Genomic DNA, 25,853 nt, shown 5'->3' with positions numbered 1-25,853 from the left:
GTTAGAAATATAGAAAGAAATCCATTTGAAGAAATCCGTTCTTCAAATGGAGATAAACGCACATATTCCATCAATAACTGGTTCAAAACAAAAATCAAAATAACACCCACAAACTTGGATTTAGATATGATATTTGCACTTTGGGGCCATTTTCAATTTTTAATGCCTTCATGAGGCATTACAAAAAAAAAGATACTTTTTTTAAAATTCCCTTTAAAAGGATGGTGGAGTGTCCTCCTAGTCTGCCCCAATAAGTGTAACTTCTTACTGGTCAAGAGCAGCAAAAGATGGCATTGTTCTATGCCAGTTGTTCTCAACCTTTTTAGACTTAAAAAGTTACAGCTTTTAGCTTTTGCTCATATTTTGACTACAGAAAAATGCATCAATCCTCCTGTTGTAAAGTACTCAGAAACACCACAACAGGTTACAATGTTTTTGACATTGTAGTTCCTATCTGAAATCTCTGGGTTTATCTTGTGAATCATGTGTAGGTGTAAGCACACTGAACAGTGCTAATATTGCATGGCACCCTGGCTGAGAATCACTGTTCTGAACAATAATGAAATTGGCCATCTTGAAAAGGAGACACTGCCTTCTAAAGAAGTGGGCCACTTCCTCTTACGTATTCTCTTCAGTACTAAGTGGGACAACTTGTTTTTTTGCAGTGCTAGTTTAAGTAAGAATAAGAGTTATGGTAACTATAGGAATGGGAAAGACAAGGAAATAAATTGTCAGACTAGTTCCAATAATATTCACAGGCTCCAAGAAGCATTCACAATGGACTAGAACTTTGGATCTAGCCGAGCTTCTCTTACAGTGGCACCTGGATGGTCAAATGCAGAAAGAAAAGAAAATCAAGAAGGTGGCAGCAGGTATGTGACCAGTCCAGACCCCCACATGCGAAACGCAAGGATTTTGAGAGATTGTCAAAAGTGCAATAGACTCACATCTCCCAGTTTGAGGCAAGTACCCAAGCTGTGAATGACATCTTCAGCCAGATCAGAGTGATCCGAGTCCCACACTAAACCAATAGTGATGATCTGGGGAGAGTTCATCAGCACACGGCGAATTCGGATTTTTTCTCCACAGTTACTCTGAAACAAAACAACCCCTTTTGAACAAATATCTTTATTTTTCATTGTATTACCACTGCAGGGTCTTCCTGCAATATCAAATTCCTACTTCAAAACAGAAAGACTACAGTGTAGCAGATTCAATACACTCTATGTTGAGAAGATTGGAGAAAGTTTGGCAAATTATACTAAACCTTGCTTGGTATTCACAAGTTTTAAAGTGAATACTGCTAATTCTACCAACTAAGGATAGCAGTTACAAGGTACAATCCCAAGGAAGGCAAGTAAAAAGCAGGGAGGAAAAACTGGAGGATCCTCAGCACTCAATTGGAAATCAGTGGGAAGATTCACTTTTTACCATCTGTTGTTATTTGGAAACTTTTTCTAGATTCTTTTAATCTGTAGCAGTAGTTAAAAATTAAATTGCATACAAAAATAGGATTTTGATATCTTCCATGTTATGGTAGTGTTAGAGTAATATTGTAGTAGTGACTATCCAGGAATTATGTGGAAATCGTGGGTTTCTTTGGGGTGATACCTTTTATTGGGCTAACTGTACTGTTACAGTTGGGACAAAATCAGACAAGCTTTTTGAATGCAAAGCATTCTTCTTCAGGTGACCTGGATTTTTGCCACTGAATGACAGCTGCAAAATATATGTCAATTTGTCCTCCCCTTTTTCTAAGATTTAAACACCCAACACTTAGGTATTTGGATGCCGGCAACTTGAAGCTTGTCTTAACTTTATCCCGACTATCCCGTTGGTCCAATAAAAGATATCACCCCCCAAAAATCATTACATCTCTCATAATTCCTGGACAACCATGGCTACAACATCACCCTAATAGAGCCATACAAAGGCACAGTGATCAGGAATCTTTTTGAAAGTACTGACAATAATCAAATATTTTCTTATGCAAAATAAGAGAAGATCACCATAATTCCAACAAGTGATGTAAAACTGAAACAAATCAGATGACCATTTAGCTCTGACAGAGTCACTGTAAAATCCTCCCTACCCTAATGCCAGATCACTGTATGCTCCTTTGCACAGAGCTTCTCAGGACAAAAATGCCTTTCTGCAAAAGGCTTCTCACTCTCACAGAGACCTATTTCACCACTAGAATAATCAATCCTGACAGTATGTCCAGGGACTAGGAAAAAACCCAAAAAAACTTTAGCATGCTTCTTCCCCTAGGCAGAAATTTATAAAGGTGGCTGGCTTCATAAAAATAATTTATCATAATTCTCCTTACATGTTTCATTGCAACAACTTTCAGTCTAAGTAACTGAGAGAGAGAGCACAAGTTAAGTCATCCAAATTCAACTTAAGTATGGGTAACAGAGGGAGAAAACTTTCCCCAAATACTGAAGTCTGGGATGTTTAAATCTCTGGAAAAGAGAATGACAAATTGACATACATTTTGCAACTGTCATTCAGGTGGCCAAAAACCGGTACAAGAGAGCATCTGTGGCTTACATCAGGGCAACAGATTTACTTTAACTACAGACTCTTTCCCTTTCTTTTCCTCTTCTGCCTATTTAAAGTGGTAATAAGGTATGCCAAAGAACTTTAGCTAATTTACTCGCTTTCAGTTAGTCTGTAAGGTGCATCTATCTGTATTCTGTTGTCTGCCTGGTAGAGGAATAACATGAATTCCTCTTGTATTGTTGGGAGTTCCATTTTTAGCTAAGCCCCTTCACAATGACTCCAACAAAGAGGGAAAGGACAGTGATTGGCAAGCGATTCAGTCAAACCAAAGAATTTGTACTAGATAAATCAAAGGCATTTCACTGCCACATGGACTATATTATACTTCAGCTTTCCATAGTTTGCTTATTAAACCAACTTCCCCCTGCAAAAAGCTTGCTAATTTTAGCAAGATAAATGTGAAATATTTTCCCACTTTCTTACTCAAATCCTTGTACCATTTTACTCCAACTTTCCAAATATAAGAGGAAAATGGACCTCTGTACCAAGACCAAGGTTAAAAACTTCAACTTCAAAAAGTGAACGTTTCTGAAATTTATAAGCAACTGACAAGCTGATGGTTAAAAAAGAAATGTTTATACAACCTTGATTAAAGTAGTTGTTACCATTTATTCCACACCCAGGATGAGTGCCAGAAATGCCTACTGCTCTTCAGAGGGGTTATCAGTAAACTCTACCAAGAACTTGAAAGGTCTTTAATCCTACAGCTACACAGAACTACATATTTAATAGCACCAGTATTTTCCAACTGTGGTCTATAATCACCAAATGTATCGATAAGTTAGCCTTCTTCCACCTACTAATGTTCTGGTCCAGTATGTAACACACACACACACACACACACACACACACTTTTGCAGGGTTGGACCCACAGTTTACAAAAACTAACAGAATGGGTCCTACTTGTTGTGTGTTGCAAGAACCCATGTACACCGATGGAACCAAACAAGCAAAATACCATCTATTTTATTCATTGCCACATATCGAACCTAGAGAAATCCACCTACATTTTTGTCAGGTATATAGTGGAGCAGCAGAATGGAATACCCTTCAAAAAGAGGAACCCAGGGGTGCTAGCCAGATATGTGCAATTACTTTTGTAAGCTTAAATGTCAGTTAGTCTTCTTTTTCTTCATTTCTCACTCCACTGTCCAGTTCAGCAGTTCTTGTTCTTTTTCTTCCAGTGTTCTTGAAGAAGTCTTTTCAAGTTCTCTTTCAGCATATTAGGTTACCTGTTCCTTATCTTCCTTGCGGTCATTGTCCAATGATAATTAGATCCTGGATTTTTCAACCAACATATCCTACATCTTCATTATCTCCTGTGACTCAGCCACCTCAAGGTAAACTCTCCAGCTTTTCTGTGCCAAGATCTACCTCTGCCATGGCCAGGATCATTTAATTGTATTGCCTACCAACTCTGACCTTATGCAAAGTCCACCTGAGCATTCCCTTTTGGCAAATTTGAAGTAGCAGTTCTTCTCCTTTCCTTGCTAGCCAACGTTCTTACTTGTATGTCATGAGTAGCCTAAGTATGGTCTAATTTGCTCTTACATTTATTTGCAATGTTCTTCTCAGAAATATCACCTAAAGAGTTCCCATAATCAAGATGGGTGCAAGGACAAGCTCCCACTCCTTAGAAAATGCCTCATACATTCAGGACAATACACAGACCAATTTTTAAGCTTTTTTCACTTGTCCTCACATGGCAGAGGCACTCAGAACCAAAAGTGAGGGTGTAAAAGGTGGGCATCTGGCATTTCACACCAGATCGTTCTAGGCAGGAGAAACTCAACCATGGCAGGCAATCCAGGTAGGACAAGGGAAAAGTCCTATTCCAAACTGAGAAAGCCAAAATTAGTCAGTTGGTTTGTAAAAATCGCATTAAATCTGCAAGCATTTTGAGTCCACCTTTTCAGGGACTACAAAGGAATGTCAATTTATTGGCCTTTTTTAAATTCCTAATGTCAAAATTTCTCTCATTCTTCCCAAAGACATAATCAAAGAGAAAAATGTAAAAAGCACAGCTTCATCCCTAAAGCTCAAATATAGAACTTCCAGTTGACATAGGAGCTTACTTATGTGAAATACCAACTTAGGGCATGAGAGGGGAAGGGATAGCTGGCACGGAAATTCTGTTATCTATATTGTATTACAACACCATCAAAATCACTCTACAGGCGAAGGCAAATCCTTATCTTCCCATTCTGTCATGGCATGTGAAAAAGCTCTACTGACTATTTTACAAAAAGGAACACCACAGAAATAGCGTTCATAGTGGAAATGCTGCCCTAAATCTGTCTATAAGCTCAGAAGCACTGTCAACATAAAACTACCCTCCAAAATTAAGCAACAGCTTCATTGTCAGACCTGTTTCCTTGAGTATACACTTTTCCAATTTCGATCCTATCAAAATGGCCATTCTTTTACCATTTGTATCCTTACAATCCCAGCTGTTCAAAAAGAGGCACAGAAAATGCCGAAAGATTTTCCCTTCCCCTAAATAAAGGATCACATGCATCTGGATCACTGGAAATCATACCAAAGAAAACTGTCCAAACCATCTGTCTCAAAAATCCTCAATAGTCAGAGGCACATATATGTAGACACTATTAACTCTTATCTGTCTTTTGCTCCCATTCAATGTAAACTAAACATACTAACTGGACAGTTTCGTAGGTCTCCCATGGTGCTGGCATTCTGTAGTAGCTCCCCAAACATATCCGGAGTAGGTTTCTCTCGTCTCTCCAACATGCAGATGGCCTGATTGCTTCAGTGTGTACATGTAAGAGAGAAAAGTTTAAAAAAAAATAAGTGCGTGTACAGATTTAACTAGTTCAGTAGATTTTATGCCACTATTAGAGGATGGAAATATGTTAAAGCTACCCAAAGAACATTATATTCATTTTTTGTGATGGATGTGCATATGCCTTGAAAAATATTTTAATGTGTAAAACCAACAAGTCTAAACGGAGACTTTGTACACCTTCTCAAATATTGAGGAAATAAAATGGGCAGGGTTAAAAGACACTATCAATTCCTGTTTGACACAGAACTTGGACTTTAAGGCAAGCCTTAAATATTTCAAGGAATATTTGTTAACTTTCAAATTAAATACTTGTTTTTAAAAATAAGTAACTGCCAGACCCTTGTCAGCATTTCCATCTCAATCTGAGCAGCCTAGGTTATTTATTTATTTTTAAAATAAATTAAACAACAAACAGCAATCAATAAGACATTGCCTAAGGTAAAAGACTGCTAGTAGTGATTAAATATAAGTTAGACTTTAAAAGTTATCAATTTTAATAGTCACTTCAATGGCACCAAATAATTATAATTTCAGTTGAAACTGTAATGATAAAAACAATTATTTTTATTATCAATTTTTAGTTTAATTTTAATTAATAAAGTAATTCAAATAAATAATGGTCAAGTAAAAAAATTCTATGACAAAATGAAATGTTAGGTAGGAGCCACAAGGGGGATGGATGCAACATATGCTCAAAATCCTTTTTAAAAACTGTAGGACCATAATTTCTCCTTCTAATTTGCATGATAAGAGAAAAACTGATTTTAAAAACAGTATCCAAATCCTTTTTTGGGCTCTGCTATGGCATACCTCTCTTCCTGGTGGGCAGCTAATTTATTTCCATCTCAATCAGGGGTTTGAAAATGGCATTCACTATCCTTAGGCAGTTTCTGGTGGATAATCAAGTATATCGACATTTTCAGAAAGGAAAATGCACTGTTCACAAGGCATACAATCTAAAACTATTAAGAACTTCGTTAATTTATGTTATTTTTCATGGTGATGTACATATTCTCTCATCACTATGAAACTAAAACATAACTCAGTACTAGGAGAGGGTAACTGAAAATCTTAAATTCCTGACACAGTGACAGGCCTCAACTTTTAGCTCCATTTATTGTAAAGAATAGCCACCCATCATTTTGTTTCTTGCACTCAACGCAAAGAACAAAATGAATGAATAAGAAAAACATTTTTAGCTATTTCCACACAAACACTATTTACTATGGCAACCAAAAGAGAACATGTCAAAAGAGAAATAATTCTGGTAACCTATGTTCTGTTCCTATTTTAGTTGATTATCTGTGAGGTGGTAGTTTTCATCTGAAGCACTGAAAAGAACAAATAAATTAGTGGAGATTAATGGAGTGCCTTTTCTTAGGGTTAGACAGCAGATGCACCCCCTTCTTAAGACTTCCCTAGAGGGGATTGTTTTAATCTCCTCTAATTCTTTTACTTAACGTATAAGCATTTGTTCATCAAATAACTTGTCAGCCAGAAAACATACTTGGAAGAATTGTTTTTACATATTTTTTATTTGCTTGACGTGCTTTTGATGGTCAGACTTTCACTGTTCACTACTGATTGTTTCCAGTTAATTTAATGCAAAGAAACAGCATATGGCAGCTCTTGGAACCTGAGAATTAAGATACAGGTTTCCCTTGCTTTATGCTGTACATGCGTTCCTGGAAAATGGCACATAACTTGAATTTGCATATAGGGAACCCACTTTACAACATAAGAAATAGAGATACATTCTAAGACCTTGACTGTGCTGACCATCAGATCCCTTTCTACCACTTTTACAAGACAATCTTGGTACTCACCAACAACAGACAGTACACACAAGCACAGGGCGGTCATGAATGTTACCATAATGGGGATGGCAACTACAGAAATGCGTCACAGACAATGAGCGAGGAGCACAGATCCACACAGGAGACTATATTTTGGTGTGCATTACTCCCACAATGCACCGCACAAAGCAGCTGACTGCGGGCTTCCACCACACCAATTGCATAAGAGTGAATTTACCTCAAATATACTGAATTTTTGGTATACAAAGGGTCATCACATAAGAGCGAATTTGCACATTCAGAACCCACATAAAGCAAGGGAAACCTGTAATTTTTTCCTTTTGCTCTTAAATATTTACCAATATATCCTGGCCTAAATTTTACCAATATATCCTGGCCTAAATTTGGTACAGGATGTTACAGGCAAATCTGTTTAAAACGAAAGCCTACTAACAAGATTGCAACACACTTGGGAGTCAACATAAATAAGTTGTTTAATATTCATGAAAAAGTTAGGAACTTACTCTTAACTTACATTACCCTTTGCTATTTCTGTTCAGCCCACCAGACAGCTCTGCCAATGCAACTCAACCCTAACTTGTATTACTCTTATTGTCAGTTCTGGGTCACCACAGTTGTCCGTGCTCTTCAGCCCTGGACTCCAGTATAATTCTATCCTGTCTCACTTAACTCATTTATTCATGTACCTATTTCTTTTAGTCCTAGATCAACTCCCTACTATTACAATCCTCTGTCAGTACCCTTGATTGCTGATCTCCAGTAGGGATGCCAGGTCCAGCCTGTGGAGCCACATGATCCAGCCCCTGCATACCACATGAAGCTGGTCTGACGAGCTGGCTAGACCCAGTGGTCCAGGCACTACTTGTGGTCAATCTGGGGCACAAGCTGCATGTGGTGCCACACCAGACCAACTCTCCACACTGGCTCTGGGGCTGGTCTGGATCAGGCCAGGCCACAGCTAGCACACCAGCCAGCTAGCTGTCTAGTGGGGTCTGCAGGATCGGGCCTCAGGCTATCTGTGCACACTGGAGCCAGTGCTCATAGTCAGTTTGGTGGGGCACCACATGCAGCACATGTTCCATGCCAGGCCCCTGGGACACATGGGGTGCTCAGAGCCGAGTACAGTTTGCCTGGGGCTGGCACACACTGCCTGGGGCTCAGGGGGCTGGGACATGGCCATGGCACACCCCACCGGACCAGCTCTACCCACTAGCTCCAGACTGCAGACTGAGCCAGACAGGACCCTCATCCAAGTCATGGGGTCAAATGAGTTTGACACCCCTGATCTACAGCTAGATCTCTAACCTACTCTTTAGCCTCACATACCCTTGCATTTCAAGTCAGCTGTTTTGTATCACAGCTCCCAAAGCTCTGCTAATCCTGAGCAGACAATATTCTGTATATCGAACTATGCGATGGTGGAAGTAAATCCCAAGACTAAAGTTTATGTGTATCCAAAGTGACTTTCTTTTCCATTGAAAAACCCACACTTACCAGAGTGAGGTGGTAGAGATGTAATGTACCATCTGAATAAAAGGCAGAGGGTCAGAGGTGGCACCACAGCTTGTACAGACACACTAAATCAAGAAGAAAAAGTGACACAGAAAGAAGGTTAAAATGGATTTGTTAATATCACATACACTTGTACCTGTTTAATTTTTTTCAAATACAGTGCCCTATTTCATAGGTGTTAAACCAACTGACTCGGAGGGGCGGGGGAGAGGGTGTGCGGTCTCTAAAGCAGACCACATCATCTCACCTGCTCAAACAAGGTCATTGCAAACTTCTGGTGAGAAATGCAGTGCGGGGCAGTGCAGATATCCTCTTTTGTCTCATCTGCAATGTGGAAGTGAATCCGCATTAACAGGTTCTCCTAGTCCCAAAAGAGAAAAAGTGAAATGTGTTGATCATTTGTAATCAGACAAGCAAAAGCAAAATAATAAATTATTGAGGTACTCTTGTGAATCATGAAAAGATATGGTGTATTAAAAGTGATGCTGCACAACAGGACAAAGCATTCTTGCTAAATTCATTTAGGAACAAGAGAGATGTGAGTCCCCTTGACACTACACAAAATGGCTATCATGTTTCTTATCTAGAAAAATATACCCATTATTTAATTGGTAACAGCTCTGGAGCATCTAAAACAGCTGGGTGGTGCTGGCTGAAAGACAAAAGCTTCAATGCAAGCTCATCATCCTGGATGAATCTCTATTGATTACCGCATAGTCAAGGGACTTTTAAACAACACACCCAAACTCTATCTGATAGGTAACTTCATAACATAGTGAAGAATCTTAGAAAGAATCAACAGCTTTAGTGAAGAGGCAAATTAGGTCCTGAAAGAAGCAAAAGCTTCTTTCTGTGGGTGTTGCTTCAGACAGTTCCCTGTTCTCTATTTTCCAAAAATTCCCAGGAGCCACTCATTGATGTCAACATGAATTTGTGATCAGGCAGCCACAGATACCTCTACTGGTATTGTTTTTACTACTGAATTTGTGCTGTCTCAACAGACGAGAAAGAGATCATGGGCTAAGATCACCAAAGCTGAATTAATTAGACATAAAAATGTTGCCAACTTCAAGTTGCCATCTTGTGCTTTAAAATATTAACTCCTCTTCCCCACACCTAATAAGTCTCTAGAAATCACAATTGTAAAGAAAACCTTTAAAATTAGTTAAGTGATATCTGCCTTCTGCATTTGCAAAGGCAGTTTTCTCATTATAATTATAAGTGGGATCTCATTGCAAAGTTTGTTTTAACAAAAATTCCACTAAAGCAAAATTATTTCCAAGTCCTGGCCACTGGCCCATAGTTAAATGTTCTCATCCAGATCTCCCTACAACAAAATCCACTACTGTGAAACATTTATTTACTACAAATGCCTTTCACAGCCTGTGACTAAGACTGGCTCTGTGACGAGGAATCTATCTGCCCTGAATTGAAAATAAGGGCAGTAAACAAGGGCCTACCCATATAAGTTGCTCCTTAGTAGTAGCCCCCAAGCCTGATCTTACCCAACAGAACTAAATCAGGACAGCTTTCTTATGGGTTTAGCTTTCACTTACCACAGTGTAATTGTGAGAACACTAACAGTTATTGCAGATTAAAAGATACATGGTAAGCCTTTGTCCCCTCTTAATTGTGGCCACATAGTTACCACTAGTCAGCTGCTAGGGCTGAGGTCTCCAGTATCACTGTAACTGACATGACTATACCAGCAAGCCACCCCATGTACAGTCAAATTATACAAGCAAAAAAGAGAGAGCAAGAGCAAGAGCAGGTGCATCTTTTTCCCAAAATAGGTTATATTTAGGGACCTACTTAATTTGTGGCCAGATAAAGGAATTTTCACAGCTAGATCATGGCACAAAAAGCTGATTTTGCAGGCATTTCCCAGTGCCCCTCCCCCTCACTGCTGATTGGCAGAGGTCTCACTGGGGAGAAGCGATGGGGGGGCTGGCTATCATCTTGGCTGCTGGCTGCCCTTTATGACACCCTGCCACCTTCCCCTCCTGGGTGGGTTGGGAGGCAGTGAGGACTGCTGGCTCCCACTGGGGCGCCAGTATTTTATTTTTACTAAGTTTTTTTTTTTTTTTTTTTTTTTAGTAAAGTTGCTTCTCCATACAATTGTGGATGTTGTGGTTTCTGTGAAATCTAAGAAACCGTGAATTAAGTAGGTCCCTAGTAGGGCTGTGCGAAGCTTCAATCCCTGATTCGATTTGGCAGAGATTCAGCCCAATTCAGTGGCCAGATTTCTGAATCCAAATCAAATCAGAGGACCCTTTAATCTCTCTGAATCAAATCAAAACCCTCTGAATCAATTCAGAGAGATTTGGAGATTTGGACATAGATACAGCTTTAAATGTTTTTTCTACGTACCTCAAGGTACCAAGTGGCTCCTCAATGCTGTGATGCTGGGGCGGATGGAGTGTCCCCACAGAAGTGCAGGGGGCTCCTCAACGTGCTCAGCAGCAGACCTGGAAGCAGACCAGAAGCACTTCTGGTCCACCAGGAAATGCACAGGGGGCCCCTCCATAGTGCCCTATTTCATAGGTGTTAAACCAACTGACTCGGAGGGGCGGGGGAGAGGGTGTGCGGTCTCTAAAGCAGACCACATCATCTCACTTGCTCAAACAAGGTCATTGCAAACTTCTGGTGAGAAATGCAGTGCCGGGCAGTGCAGATATCCTCTTTTGTCTCATCTGCAATGTGGAAGTGAATCCGCATTAACAGGTTCTCCTAGTCCCAAGAGAGAAAAAGTGAAATGTGTGCCTCCTGGGTCTGAGGGCGGGGGGGAACACTTGGGTTCCCCCTGCTGCTGATCGCTGAGCTGGGGAGGTGTGGAGGGTGTGCCCCTAGCGCGCTTCCCAGCGGACCCGGTAGTGGACCAAAAGTACTTCCGATCCACTTCCAAGTTCGTCAGTGGGTACGTGGGGGGCCCCCTGTGTTCCTATGGGATGCTCCATCCACCCCAGCACTGCAGCATTCACAAGCTGTGCCTGGTACCTTGAGGGATGTAGAAAAAACATTTAAAGCTGTGTCTATGTCTGAATCGCCGATTCTCTTAATCAGCATTGAATCTTCAGATTTGGATTTGGCCGAATTGAATTGGGGACAGTGATTGAATCACTGTCCCCGATTCAGGCCAAATCCAAATCAAATAGGGCCCTGTGAGGATCTGAAGGGTACTCACTTGGAACACGTCCCTGGCCAGGGGCATGGACCTCACCCGAACGAGACATCCACGCTGTGGCGGGAACTGCCCATCCTCCCCCACCTGGCCTTACCACTTCAGCAGGTGAAGCGGATTGGTGCTAATCCACGGCTGGGGCGATATTCAGGGGCCAGGAACTGAGCAACAGGGGGCAGAGGGGGAGCCGGCAGGGAGTGAGAAGAAGGAAGCCCAGAAGCTGGAGATGCGGGGAGAACACTGTGGGAGTGAAGAGGAGGGTGAGACCACCTCTTCGGAACCCGTCCAGGCGCCCCCCCCCGGATTAAGGAAGAAAGATCGCACTTCCTCGGTGACTCCCTGGCTAAATTAAGAGTGGGGAAGCTGAAGGACAGGGAAGACCGGCTCTGCTTTGGAATGCCTTAACAAGGGAGTTCCCCTCCTTGTTAAGCAATTGCGCGCCGGTAATTAAGCCCAGCACAGCTACAAATTAGCAAAGGGCCCGGGAGAAGCCCAGGCAAGGAAGAAGCCATCAACGAGCTGCAAAAGGGTGAGAGTGGAACCCCAGTTATATGGGACTGGATTTTTGTTTGCATCTTTCAAAAGAAAAGGAAAAAAGAGAAAGAGCATATAAAAGAAAAGGGGAAACCCTAAAAAGAAATAAGGCATCGTTTCCGGCTATTCCTTTCATCATCCTTTCCCCAAGGCTTCGGGTACTGGGGCAGAACCCAGTGGTCGATCCAGGTGGAGGCGAGTAGTCACCACCTCCCTTTCATTTACATCTAATTATCATCAAAGTTGTGGCAGATGGGAAGAGAGGGCATCAGGCTTCACTTGGACTGACCAAAAAAAGGGTTGCAGACCACCCTGAGGAGACTGGTGGATGTCAGCGGGGCATAGAGGCTCACGCCCTTACCCAATGACTACCTGACAGGCCCATTTCGTACACCCATAGTACCTAGGTATATTGATTTAGCTAATGCAGTAGAAGTGTTCTTTTGGCAATGTAGACTATCTCCACTAGGAGGCTTAGCTTGACCACCTACACCAAGCAGTCTGAATTTCCCTTTCTCATTCATCAGTGATAATCTCCCCAGAGAGAGAAACCCCAACCACTTCAAACTGGGACTTGGTTACATCTGTTTATCATAACCAGCACATACATGCCCCTCCAAGTTAAAACATCTTAGTGTGGTGATTTCTGTGCACATTTGCAAGGCTAGTCAACCACCCACATGAATGTGTTACACAAACAGAATACTTACAAAACACTCAGCAGCATCATCCATGATACCCAGCTGGAATCGCTGCTCATCCTGAAACGTTTTTGCAAGGGCACTGCGCAGGGCATCAGATGGCAATACTTTTTCACTGCTACACTGAAATTGGTTGAAGATACCCTAACAGAGGAGGAGAAAAATGTCATCTTTGTGGTAAAAAATATCCTTTTCCAAATTTGTACATGTTTTTAGGTCTAATCTATTTTAACTACTCACATTCTCATCTATAACTACGTCCAATCCTTTTTAATATTATTAAGTTCTTTTCTTCAGTGATACTTTATAGCAATGCATTCCAAATGATAAATAAGCATTGCAATTCCTATTTACTGGTACCAAATTTCCCAGCTTTCAATTTTTCTCAAAATCCTCTTTGTCCTGAAAGTCAGCTATTGAAGGAGGCTGAAAAATACAGTCCCAAGATATGTGAAGCCTAAAGCCTGCTATATTGACTTCTATTAAAGGAAGATTTCTAAGGGACCATTCACGACAGATGTCCACTCTACTCACTACCACACCTACATGACACTATGAGGGTTTGCTGCTGCTTCCTTTTGTTCTGGCATAACCAGAAAAATTAGACAGGAATAGCCGATTACTTTCTCTGCACTATTTCATCCTTCTTATTTAATCCCCTCTTCATACATTCCTAATATATTCTATTTCCTTCTATGAAAATCCTTCCATGACTAATAATTGCTATCAGTCTCAAAAACCGTGCTATTTCTACTTCCTTTTGGAAACAGTAAGACTGCAAATCATCCACGTATTCCAGGTGAGGACATAGCATTGGAATATGTGGTACACAGCGGCATAATATAATTTTACCCTATCTTTAGTTTTGTTTATTTTACCTGCTATTGCACACTGAGCAACACTAGTTAAATTCTATGTACTGTAATTACTTTTTTCTCAGATGGTTTCTTTAACTATAGCCTGACAATCTGGATAATTCATTTCAATATGCATTATTCCTTTTGGTCTGTATTAAAGTTGATCAACACTGAATTTCATTCATCAGCATGTCTATGCACCTAACTTTGAAATACCCGTCTCTAAGTATCTAACAGTTGTCTCTCCCCCTTTAACTTCCTGCTAAAGGCTCCCTTCTACAAGAGGAGATAAAAATAATTCAATACAATTAATCATTCCCTTCTTTGGGCTGCCCAGGGTTTCTTATTTACTTCCAACTCTAAACAACTTGGGACTACTTGTCCACACTGCCAGTACTTAAAACAAAAATCACATTGCATAGATATAATAATGATGCTTTATTTAACTGGACCCTGGCTTGACTTTTCTGCCTTTTAAACTAGTCAAAGTGGAAGGAGAACATGCCTGGAACTGCCAGGCTGCACTGTTTTGCTGAGCTGTCATCCCAACTAATTCCTGCGTGTTGAGCTGTAATGAGGATCTAAAATCATGTTGGTCCCTTTGCTACTCCTTGCCTCTAATTACAGACAGAATTCTTCTGGTACCCTGAGATGTTGCGTGTATTTTAAAAAATGGACTCTGTAACTTGCTTTTTTCCTACTTTAATTACTGTTATTGGACTCGATGCTATTGTTAAAAAATGACTGGGTGAAAGGGGATAAAATTGGCTAAGCTTTGCAATTCTGGATGATCTGAGATGAAAAAAAACTGTAGCAGAAAGCTTTTCTGTAAGGAGTAACAAACAGGCCCCAGTATATTACTCCTGCAAAGAGCCATGGACATTTAATGAAAACTTAAGCCCCTATCCCAACTCAGTTCACTTTCCTTCTCTACCAAAGAGCAATCATGTTACTTCTGGAGAACACAAAGGACATTATTCAGTACAGAGGAAAGGGAATGAGTCACAGATGATTCACTGAAGATATCTAAAACTGGGATTCCTCCAGTGGCAAACAAAGATCTAGCAGTACAATATAAACAGAAGTGAAGAAGTAAAAAAGGTTAATTTGTCATTACAACTTATATATAAGTTCTACAGTGCATCTGCCTCCAGGTTCACCACTTTTTTGTATGGCACCACAGCAGTTCCCAGCACTGTCAACAGTTAGGTGGTACAGTAAGAAGCAGAAGCAGCAGCACATTACTTCAACCTGCCTCTGCAGCATCTATATAGATCAGGGGCTTCAGTGGGGCTTTTTGGTGCTTTTAGCTAAAGCTGATTCAATCAGCTATTACATAAAAGCGCCAAAAAGCTCCATTAAAGTGCCCAATCTATTCAGACGTCAGGGCAAGATGCTGCCTCTTCGAGGTATATGCTGGGCTCAGTGTGGGAGAGCACCAAGTTTCAAGTAAAGCACTCTTTTTATTTTTTTTAACACCTGCAAGCACCCCACATCATGCTTCAAACAGGCTACTTAGCACTGCTGAATGACAGACTGAATTATCCCATTTTTATCCTAGCTAGTCCTCCTGCAGTGCCATGTGGGCACAGTTACACTCCTTCCAGTTTAGTTGGCAGCCTGCCTGGAGCTGAGCAGTGTCTGAGGACATTAGTCTGGAGTGTTGTAGATTTAGAGTGGACACAGTCTTAGTAGCAGAGCTAATGGAATGGACCGACCTCCACAGGAGTTATGAAATACTATGAACTTCTGAAATTCTAGTGTGCAAATGTGTCTGAGGGAGTGTAATATTAAATAAAAGCCTCAAGTCTTCTTGACTTCTTGTTGTGTTCTTTACATTAATCTATGGCAATTGTTGGATGATATAAAGCAGGTTCAATGAAAAAAAATCAAAAACAGTTGGTCTAATAAAAGATATCACATCTACCCAAAGATCCTTGCCTACCTTATCGAAAACAAACATTTCTTAATTTTTGAGAATTGTTTTTCTGCTTTTCACAGGATGTTATCATTTAAAAAAATTATGTGCATTTCTAGATTTTTACATTTTGAAGATGCAGCCTTCACAGAAGAAACTAATCAACTGTTGAAGTTATTAAACCAGTATTGCAGAAAACTCCCAACTCAAACAATAGCAAAAGTTGTGAAATTTGTTACTCGCCACACCTAAGTCAAGGAAGTGATTCATTAGCCAAGGAACTGTAAGGAACATTTTAAATTCTATATTAAGCAATAAAAGCTCCTACATATATGCTGTAGATTTGATCACATTCAAGAAACATTCTCAAATACCTGGGCCTGTCCTTAAATTCAATGCAAATGTAGTCTGGCACTGTCTGGGCCAGGCAAGAGTATAACTGCAATATAAATGTAGGATGACTAGGACTGTAATGCTCTTGCATGCTGTGTCTAAGTACAGTATTTAAAGCATAACAATATTTTTAGTGGGCAGGGAGCCTGAGAAAATGATCCAACTGGGTCTGTGTGTTCTGGCAGAGCTTACCTTTTCTCCAAAACAGGACTGGAGCACAGCGTGAGATGCAAGGGAGTGGTGTTTTCCTTCCTCTTTTTTACTTTAAAACTAGACAAATTAATTCTTACTCTTCCTAATCCCAGATCTTGCCCCCCGGCTACACCCTTATCTTGTAAATTAATCTTTGCACCAAATCCAGGCCAGAATTCTGGCTGGCAGGAAGCAAGGAGCTGCTTTGCCAACCTCCTCCAAATTGTGGAAAACTCTTGTTCTCTTCTGCAAATTAAATATCTTTCTGATTTAAACTGTACAACCAAAATTACTCACTACTGCTGCCAAAACACTGGTAAAGCTTTAGAGAACAGATGAGTTATCTCCCTTTTACAAAGAAGGGAAAAATTTGCTGTGGTTGAAAGGCTCCTAAATTTAGCTTGCAATCCATTCTGATACTTGGATGAACTTTAATTTTTAGCATGATGAAAACTGAAATCTTCTTTCATTCAAAGACTCTCCACTCTTCAGTGTTTGACTCCATTTTTAGCATACCAGGGTATTCTCCTTGTTGTCAGTCACATCTTGGTCTTCGGGGGCAATTTCAAATCATCTTCCTGCACATCTCATTACCTGATACTTTTTTCCCTTGACATTCATTTAACACTTTCCATCTGCACAGCTATCATTAAAAAAAACAAAAAAAAACCCAACTCCAAAAAACATCTTTTTTTCCCTTCTATCCAACTAGATCAGCCTTGTTTCTGAATCCATCCTTCCAATAGTTCAGACTAGGGGTGCACCGATAGAGAATTTTTAGGCTGATACTGAGGGTTGATTTTTTAACGAGCCATATTGGCCGATACCAATCTGATACGTAGACAGGCAGCATGGAGAGCAGGGCTGGTTGGTAAGTCTGTTGTGGAGGAAGGGTGAGGGAGGAGGGAAGGGGGGGCAGATTAAGGCCACCGCAGTGAGGGAGAGAGTGGGGCTAGGGCAGTCCAGAAGGTGGTGGGGGAGTAGGGGGTGGCTCACGCTGCTGCACGAACCCCAGGAGAGCATGAAGGACATGTACCTCCAGATCTGTGCCCAGGGTGAGGGTTGGCTGCTGCTGAGGGCCTGGGCTGGGGCAGTGCTGGGCTCTTCCCAGCAGGGAGCTGTACTGGCTGCGCTCAGGGTGGGCAGCAGCAGCGCTGGAAGTGGGGGCTATAGCGAATTGTGGGGTGGCTGCAGCCCCCCAAAGCCCCCTCCCAGCACTGCCACCACCCTCCCCAAGAGTAGCCCGGCTCAGCCCCAGCTGGGAAGAGCCCAGCACCACCCCAGCCTGCAGAGGCATCTCACCCTGCCCTGCATGCAGATCTGGGGGCATGTGCCCCCCCTGCCCTGCCAGTGTGCACACAGCAGCGGAAGCCACCCCCCGAACAAGCTGCTCACGGCTCCACCCTGGCTGTGCAGTGCCTGCCCCTGCACCTTCCCCAACCCCACTCCCTCTTGCACCGCTAGGGCCTTGATCTGCAACCCCCATGCCTCTTCCCTCACAACAGACTTACCAGCTGGACTCAGGTGCTCTCCATGCTGCCAGGCTGCACTCCTTCCCACCTGCGTGCTCTGCTGCAGCTACGTATATATGGGGCATTTATCAGCTACATGAGACAAAAAAGCCAATTGCCGATACAGTTGATTTTCCTTATATCAGTGCCAATCCGATATGGGAACAAGGTATTGATGCACCTCTACTTAAGACTTCTCCGTTAATATCAAGACGGAAGCTTCTCATCTTTCCCTCATCTGCCCCTCACTTCTTTTGTTTTAATATGTCACTACCTAAACACTCCAACAAATGAAACCTGGATACCCTCTTTATCCAACAAATGTTATATGCTTTTTCCCACACCATCCTCCTTGCTCTGAAGCCCATCCTAATCCAGTCTGTAAAACAAGGCTATTCCCTGGCTACTCCCACAAAACAAATCTAATGAATACCACTTGATTGTTTACAAGAGTCAGAAGCCAGCACAAAAGGCTGCTTACCAACACAGGTGACAAAGTACTGACTGCTTTATCAAAATAAAATATAGGAATTATTAGGAATTATACTTTTAAGATAGGTAATTCAGGAGGTTATGGTTGCTGCTAATTTATCTGTAAAGCAGATCATTTTTGTCAAAAAGCAATATTCTATATGTTTGTTGCTGTTCTACCATTTAAGTCACAGCCCCATTTGGAGCCTCATTCAGCCTATTCACTGAAACTACCTAATTTCTCAAATCACTTTAGGAATTTTTCTTGAATCAACACCTAATCAACAACCTGGCCTATAGTCTTTTTCATCCTGAAGGCAATAAAAAAAATCTTATTGTCTTCAACTTTTACACCTTACAAAACAATATTTCTAAAGAGAAAATTCTTCCTGCTTTTGTTGCACATGACAAAATTACTAATTGAACAGCCTTACTTGAATTTATCAATCAATGCAGCATTCTTCTTTGTGAACAACAAAAAACACTCTGTCCTACATCCTGGCACTACAGAGCTCCCAGCACAATCCCTGGAAGGAGAACAAGCTCTTTGTGGCATACTCAATACAGAGGACGGATTTCCCTCCCCCCCTACCCCCATGAGCTGAGATAAACAAACACCAAACCAAAGCCATGCACTAGGAAAAGCAAAGGAAGAAAAGAAGACCACAGCAAACTTCAGCTTTAATAATAAATCAGGAAGCTGTTTGTATGTCATGGCAGCAATATTATACAAGGGAGCAAAAGCATCTGGGTTCATACAAAAACCTGCAACTACATTACAGCATTTCAAATGTTTTACAGAACTAACTAGTATTTGAGATTGCAGCTGAGGATCTGTTTCTCTTATTTGCCTTTTGTCCTTGTACTCATGTAGAGTTACCTCTAAAAATCAGATGACTGTTTAGGCCTGGGGCAACATCTGAATTAATTCCATGAACAGAACCAAGTAATTTGACAAGAATTAAACACTATTTCAACAGCCCAAAGAAGCAAAGCAAAGAACTGTCTCAAACACCAGGAATAAGGGGATACCCAATTTGACAGACTAGAGGTCCTGGTGCTCCTTTAGTATGACCAGTATGGCCAGAGACAGTTCAAAGTTACAAAAATTATTCATGGGGTAACCAGCATATACACATACTAATTTATCTGTGTGTGTATTTATATGATAGTTTACTTTAGAGTCCCTTAAAAAGATTTCATAAAGTCATAGAAAAGTGTGAAAACTTAAGTCTTCCCTTCTTCCCATCCTTCCTATGAGCATGCAACAAGAGGATATGCATATTCTACCTCTAATATAACCAACAGGCTTCAACTTATTCTTTCTTGTTTTGTTATGCTCCTTTATTTTATAATTGTTTTACTTCAATTGTTAATACCTGGTTTCAAAGTAGCAAACAATACAGTAATAAAATATAAACTGGAAACCCTCAGGTGTTTATGCCTACATTAGAGTGAATTGTGCATACATTACAGTGAAGGTTTTCCAGCCACTTCACGAGATAAAGTAGCATCATAGCCAATGGCTGCAAGACAGTTTTAGTAGGCCAAAGTAGTAGGAATGTGTGAAACAGGTCCTATTCAATTCAGATTAGGATTTACCCCAAATCGAGGACAGCGATTTGATTCGTTGATTTGGATCACTGTCCCTGATTCTATTCAGCCAAATCCGAATCTGTAGATTCGATGTCGATTTGAAGAATCAGCGATTTGGACAGACACAGCTTTATAAGTTTTTTCTACATTCCTCGAGGTAGCAGTTGCAGCTCATGATCTCTGCGATGCTGGGGCGCATGACGCGTCCCACAGGAGTGCCGGGGGGTGGGGCTCAGCGGCAAAGTACTTCCGGTCCACTTCTGGGTCTGTCAGGGAGCATGCTGGGGGCCCCCTCACTCCCTCCCCCAGCTCAGCAATCAGCCGCGGGGGACCCCATGTGCCCCCCACCCGAGACCCAGGAGGCACCAGCTGCTGAGCCGAGGGGGGGGGTGCGGCACAGCTGAACATGCTGAAGAGCCCCCTGCGCTTCTGTGGGACACTCCATCCATCCCAGCATCGCAGCATTCACTAGCCCCTGCTACCTAGAGGTATGTAGAAAAAACATTTAAAGTAGTCTCTATGTCTGAATCTCCGAATCTCTCTGAATTTCTTCAAATAACAGGGAATAACGGCCATAAGGTGTTGGAGAGTAGGTTTAGATTAGACATCCGTAAGAACTACTTCACAGTTAGGGCGGCTAGGAGCTGGAACCAACTTCCTAGGGAAGTGGTGCTGGCTCCTACCCTGGGGATCTTTAAGAAGAGGCTTGATGCTTACCTGGCTGGAGTCATTTGAGCCCAGTTTTTCTCCTGCCCAGGCAGAGGGTCGGACTTGAAGATCTACAAGGTCCCTTCCGACCCTACTTCTGACTCTATGAAATCGATTTGGAGGGTTCTGATTCAAGTTGCATTCAAAGATTTGGCCACCAAATCGAATCAGGGACCAAAGCTTGGCACAGCCTTAAGAAGTATATCCAAGTGCAAGACAATTCTTCAACTTGTCTCAAACAAATTTCCAACATTCTGTTTTTCTTACGTCACAGGGCAACTGAAGACTGAAAAGATTCCTAAGGCCTCTGTGCAGACTTTGGACATTTTACACAGTATTAACACCACTGAAAAACTGACTGGTAAATTAAGAAACACACCAAGACTGGCTCGCATCAAAAGCAATCTCAACTTTTTATTTGGTTTTACCAAGTGCTGATCTCTTTGTTTATACTTAGGTATGTTTCTTGAGGGAATGATTTACTTATTCAAAACAGTTTGACAGAATCATAGATTCACAGAAAATTAGGGTTGGAAGAGACCTCAGGAAGTCATTTAGTCCAACCCCCTGCTCAAAGCAATACCATTCCCATGTATATCATCCCAGCCAAGGTTCTGTCTAGCCAGGTCTTAACCTCCAAAGATCGACATTCCACAATCTCTCTGGGTAGCCTGTTGCAGTGTGCTTTATTACCCTCCTCATGAGAATTTTTTTCCCCAATATCTAACCTAAATTTCCCTTGCTGCAACTAGGTTGCCTTCCCCATTCGGTAATGGACTCAATTCCTCTTGCTGCAGACATACTTGCAGTAAGAAACCCTTCTCGTTATTCCTCACATCCCTTGCTAGCTACAATTCCAAATGCATTTTGGCCTTCCTAATTTCATCCCTGTATGTCCAAGCAATACTCATTTACAGGTTTCCCTCACTTTATGTGGTACATATGTTCCCAGAAAACTGCGCATAAATCAAATTTGCATAAGGGAACCTAGTTTATAAGATAACAAATACAGATATGTTCCCACAGCAGTGAGTTATGGAGGGAGGGAGGCTGGGGCTAGGGACGGGGTAAGGGGAGGGGCGTGGCACAGCCCAGTGGCTGCAGGCAGGTGGCATTAGCCACTCCCGGGGCTGCAGCAGGGAGCAAAGCAGGGGGAACTATCAGTGGGTGCAGGGTCAGGGAGCGTGGCTCTTACTGCTACATGCACCCCAGCAGGGCTGCGGGCTGGGGGGCTGTACCTTTTAGGTTTCCTTTTTGTGTTTTAACTCATTGAAGGGTTCCCCACTAAGTGAATCTGGTCTTCTGCCACACTTGCTATTCTCCCTGCACAGTGGGATGGTTCATTCCTACACCCTCAATAAAGTTTCTTTAAAGTACAACCAGCTCTCCTGGACTCCTTTCCCCCTCAGATGGGACTCCCAGGAGATCCTGCCCATCAGTTCCCTGAGGGAGTCCAAGTCTGCTTTTCTGAAGTCCAGGGTCCTTATTCTGCTGCTCTCTTTCCTTCTTTTCCTCAGGATCCTGAACTCTTATCATCTCATGGTCACTGTTGCCCAAGTTGCCATCCACTTCTATATTCTCCACCAATTCTTCCCTGTTTGTAAATAACAGGTCAAAAAAATCATGGCCCCTGATTAGGATCTCCTCCTTCTCTTTTCCCCTGCCTGTCCTTCCTGAACACTTTGTAGCAGGGGTGGCCAATTACTTGGGCTGGAAGGCCACTTAATGAGTTATGGTGAGCTTGTGAGGGCTGCACACACTAACATGCGCACGCACGCACGCACGCACACAAGGTCCCTGCAGCTGGGACTGGCACCAAAGCAGCAGTTAGACTGGAAGCATAAGCCTGCCCAGGGCTATAGTAGACCCTGGCCTGCAATCTCCAGAGTCAACACCTGCCAGCCACTTCCACAACTGGGGCACAGGGCAGGGGCGATGCATAGAGGGTGCATGGGGATGCACATGCACCCACTGAGAGTGCTGGTGCACGCCCCGTCAGGCTGCACTCCCTGTTTAGCCAGCAGGTAGGGGGGCAGGTGGGAGCACCAGTGTCTCCCCTGCAAGCACTGGCTTGGGAGCAGGGCTGCCAGCAAAAGCAGCCATGCTGCTTCCAGAAGTGGCCACAAGAGTTCTGGAAGTGGCGCAGCCACTTTTACGGTGAGAGTGAGATCAGCCGCCGGGAGACCCCCCTGCCCAGTGGGTTCAGCCACCAGGGGACCCCATACCTGCAGACCCTTGTTATATAAGTGGACCCTTCTCTGGTTGCTGAACCTTTTTTCCATTAATTATATGCATCCTTTTTCTTTTTCAGAAGTTCTCTAATATCCCTGTTGAGCCAAGTTGGTCTCTTGCCTCCTTTCCACTTCTTGATCGCGTATCGCATCAGAATGGCCTCTTTTTGAACAGTGAGAATTGCTTCCTTGAGGAGGCACCATCGCTTCTGAACTCCCAAATTGTCCAGTTGCTGGTCACAGATGGCCTTTCTAACCAGCCTCCTGAGTTTGTCAAAGTCTGCCCTTGCAAAATCTAGGACTTCTGTTCTACTAACTGGAATCCTAGCCTCCGGTAGACAGTGAACCTAATCAGATTGTGATCACTGTCACTTAGAGTACCTCCAATCCTCAGGTCCCCTACCATGTCCTCCCCTTTGGTAAGGACTAAGTTCAGAGTGGCTTTACCCCTAGTCGATCCTTTGACAACATGCGACAGAAACAGGTCATTTATAGCTGCCAAGAAATTGGCTGACTTGCTGAAGCTGGCCGAATGGTCCTCCCAACAGATGTCAGGGTAGTTGAAGTCACCCATGACAATCAGGTCTCTAGTTCTGACTGCCTCAGTCAGTTCCCTGGAGAATTCCTGATCGTTCTCCTCTTTTTGAGAGGGAGACCTGTAGTAGACTCACACCATCAGGTCTCCCCCTCTCCTGATCCCTCTTGTATCCTAACCCAGAGGCTCTCAAGGGACCCTTCCCTGAAGGGAGGAGTACTGCTCTTTCACATAGAGGGCATTCCTTCTTCCCAACTCAATCCCTCCTGTAGAGCCTATAGCCCTTAATATCCACTGCCCAATTCTGTGTATCATCACTCCAGGTCTCTGTCAGCCCAATGAGGTCAAATTCCTCATCTACCAAAAGAAGAGCCAGTTCCTCCTGTTTGTTGACCATACTTCCAGCATTCCCATGAAGTCACCTGAGTTCACCTCCCATCACCTCAGGTTTTCTGTTACTATGTGAGTATCTTAGGGCGTTGGTGCCCACCTGAGTGTCTTACTATGTTGATGCCCTCACCTGGGTCATCATGGGAAGAGGATTCATGTACAACAGTGGAACCTCCCCCTTCTCCCCGAGACATGCCTGGTTTAAAGCCCTCGTCAGCAAGTCGGTGATTTTTGTAGAAAAGAGCTTCCTCCCTCCGCCTGCAAGGTGAATATTGCCTCTTGCATGTAGACCACTGCCGCTGAACTGCATACCAAGGTCGAGGAATCTGAAGCCTACATAGTGACACCATCTCTGAAGCCTTTGGTTGACCTCTTCAATGCACTCCTCCGTTCATCAGGCTCAGGCCCTGACTGGGAGGATTGAGAAGACCACTTGTGCTCCTAGTTTTGTAGATTTCATAGACATTAGGGCTGGAAGGGACCTTGGAAGATCATCGAGTCCAGACTCCTGCCCCAGGGGTAGGAAGTCAGCTGGAGTTCAAAGGATCCCAGCAAGATAAATGTCTCTTAAAGGAGTCCAGAGTAGGCGCTTGCACCAACTCTGGTGGCAGTTTGTTACAGGCCTTGGGGGCTCAGACAGTAAAGAAGTTCTTCTTTATGTCCAGCCTGAAATGGTCTTGAAGGAGTTTGTGACTGTTTGACCTTGTCATCCCTTGGGGCACTCTGGTGAACAGGCATTCCCCCTAGTTCCTTAAGCTTCACCACTATGGTCTTGTAACTGCCTATGATTCTCCCAAGGCTGTTTTTCACTGTGTCGTTGGTGCCCACATGGACAAGGAGCATGGGGTAGTGGTCTGTAGGGCAGACCAGCTTAGGGATCCTTTCTGTAACATCTTGAATCCTGGCTCCTGGAAGGCAGCAGACTTCTTGAGTAAGAGGTCTAGATAACAAATGACTCCTTCTGCGCCCCGCAGGATGGAGTCTCCTATGACAATCACCCTTTATCGTTTCCTTGGTGGGGGCAGCTGTTCCTGTCCTGTTTGCAGTGCAGAGGACACAGATGCCCCATCCATTGATGATATGAAGGCGTCATAGCTATTGTGCAGGGCTATTGGTGGAGCAACTAATGTGCCTCGTGGCTTTGGGCCTGATGTGACCAACTTCTACCCACCATCAGTTAGGGCCAAAATGGCTAAATACCTCTCTACTCATAGAAAAAGTTGGCGAAGGCAAAAGACTTTTTACCTACAACTACAGATAACCTTTTGGCTACCCATGTTTCCACATTCAGCTACAATTGTAACTGACAAACAGTATGACATTCATTGATGTTGCATCTTCACTTCTCTCCAGTTTCCTCCTTGGAAATTGCTTTTTTTAAAAGAGTTCATATGGAAAGGTAAATATCGAGGCAGACAATGACTATGCTTGTAGTAATACTTATAAAGCAAGAAATCAAAATTAGAAAAAAAAATAGGAGTTCAGCTTGAGAAGTTAAAATCTAGTTGTAGAACTCCAGGACAGGACATTGATGGAGTAAATATACCTTGAAAGATAAAATTCAAGACAGAAAAGTAAACATCCTCAAAACAGATAAATTAAAATGAAGTATACAGTAAATCTTCTGGTACACTGTGGCTAGTAGGGGTGCACCGACTGAGATTTTTGGGGCTGATACCGTTAGCCGACGTTTAAGGAGGCATAATAATCTGATTTCCGATACAGCTACCTCCAGCTGGTAAGTCTTGTATGGTAGAAGGGGAGCGGGGAGGGAAAGGGCATGGGAGGTGGCAAATCAATGTCCCCCACTGTGAGGGAAGGGGCAGGGGCAGGCGCTGTCCAAGTGCGGTGAAGGGGGGTGGGCAGAGCTTCAGCTCATGGGGGAGGGATGTACATCCTGGGAGGGCATAGGGGAGTGTGTGGCCCCCCCCCCCC

The 25,853-nt window shown here is 42.8% G+C and overlaps 1 protein-coding gene across 1 annotated transcript in view; it reads right to left on the bottom strand.

Annotated features, from left to right (window-relative positions):
* The window catches only part of USP54 (ubiquitin specific peptidase 54), a 108,971-nt gene that overhangs the window by 71,613 nt on the left and 11,505 nt on the right, over positions 1-25,853 (bottom strand). Inside the window, exons 3-7 of the mRNA XM_019502435.1 lie at positions 13,126-13,260; positions 8,948-9,061; positions 8,683-8,765; positions 5,227-5,332; positions 948-1,094 (exon numbers count right to left, since the gene is read on the bottom strand). Of these exons, the coding sequence (XP_019357980.1) occupies positions 948-1,094; positions 5,227-5,332; positions 8,683-8,765; positions 8,948-9,061; positions 13,126-13,260 (585 nt within the window). The remainder of the gene's footprint in view (positions 1-947; positions 1,095-5,226; positions 5,333-8,682; positions 8,766-8,947; positions 9,062-13,125; positions 13,261-25,853) is intronic.

This window comes from Gavialis gangeticus, unplaced genomic scaffold (genome assembly GCF_001723915.1).
Source record: "Gavialis gangeticus isolate Ggan-Ray unplaced genomic scaffold, GavGan_comp1, whole genome shotgun sequence".
NCBI lineage: Eukaryota > Metazoa > Chordata > Crocodylia > Gavialidae > Gavialis > Gavialis gangeticus.
Note: the sequence above shows the minus strand (reverse complement) of the source record. Positions and strands in the feature narration are given on the sequence as shown.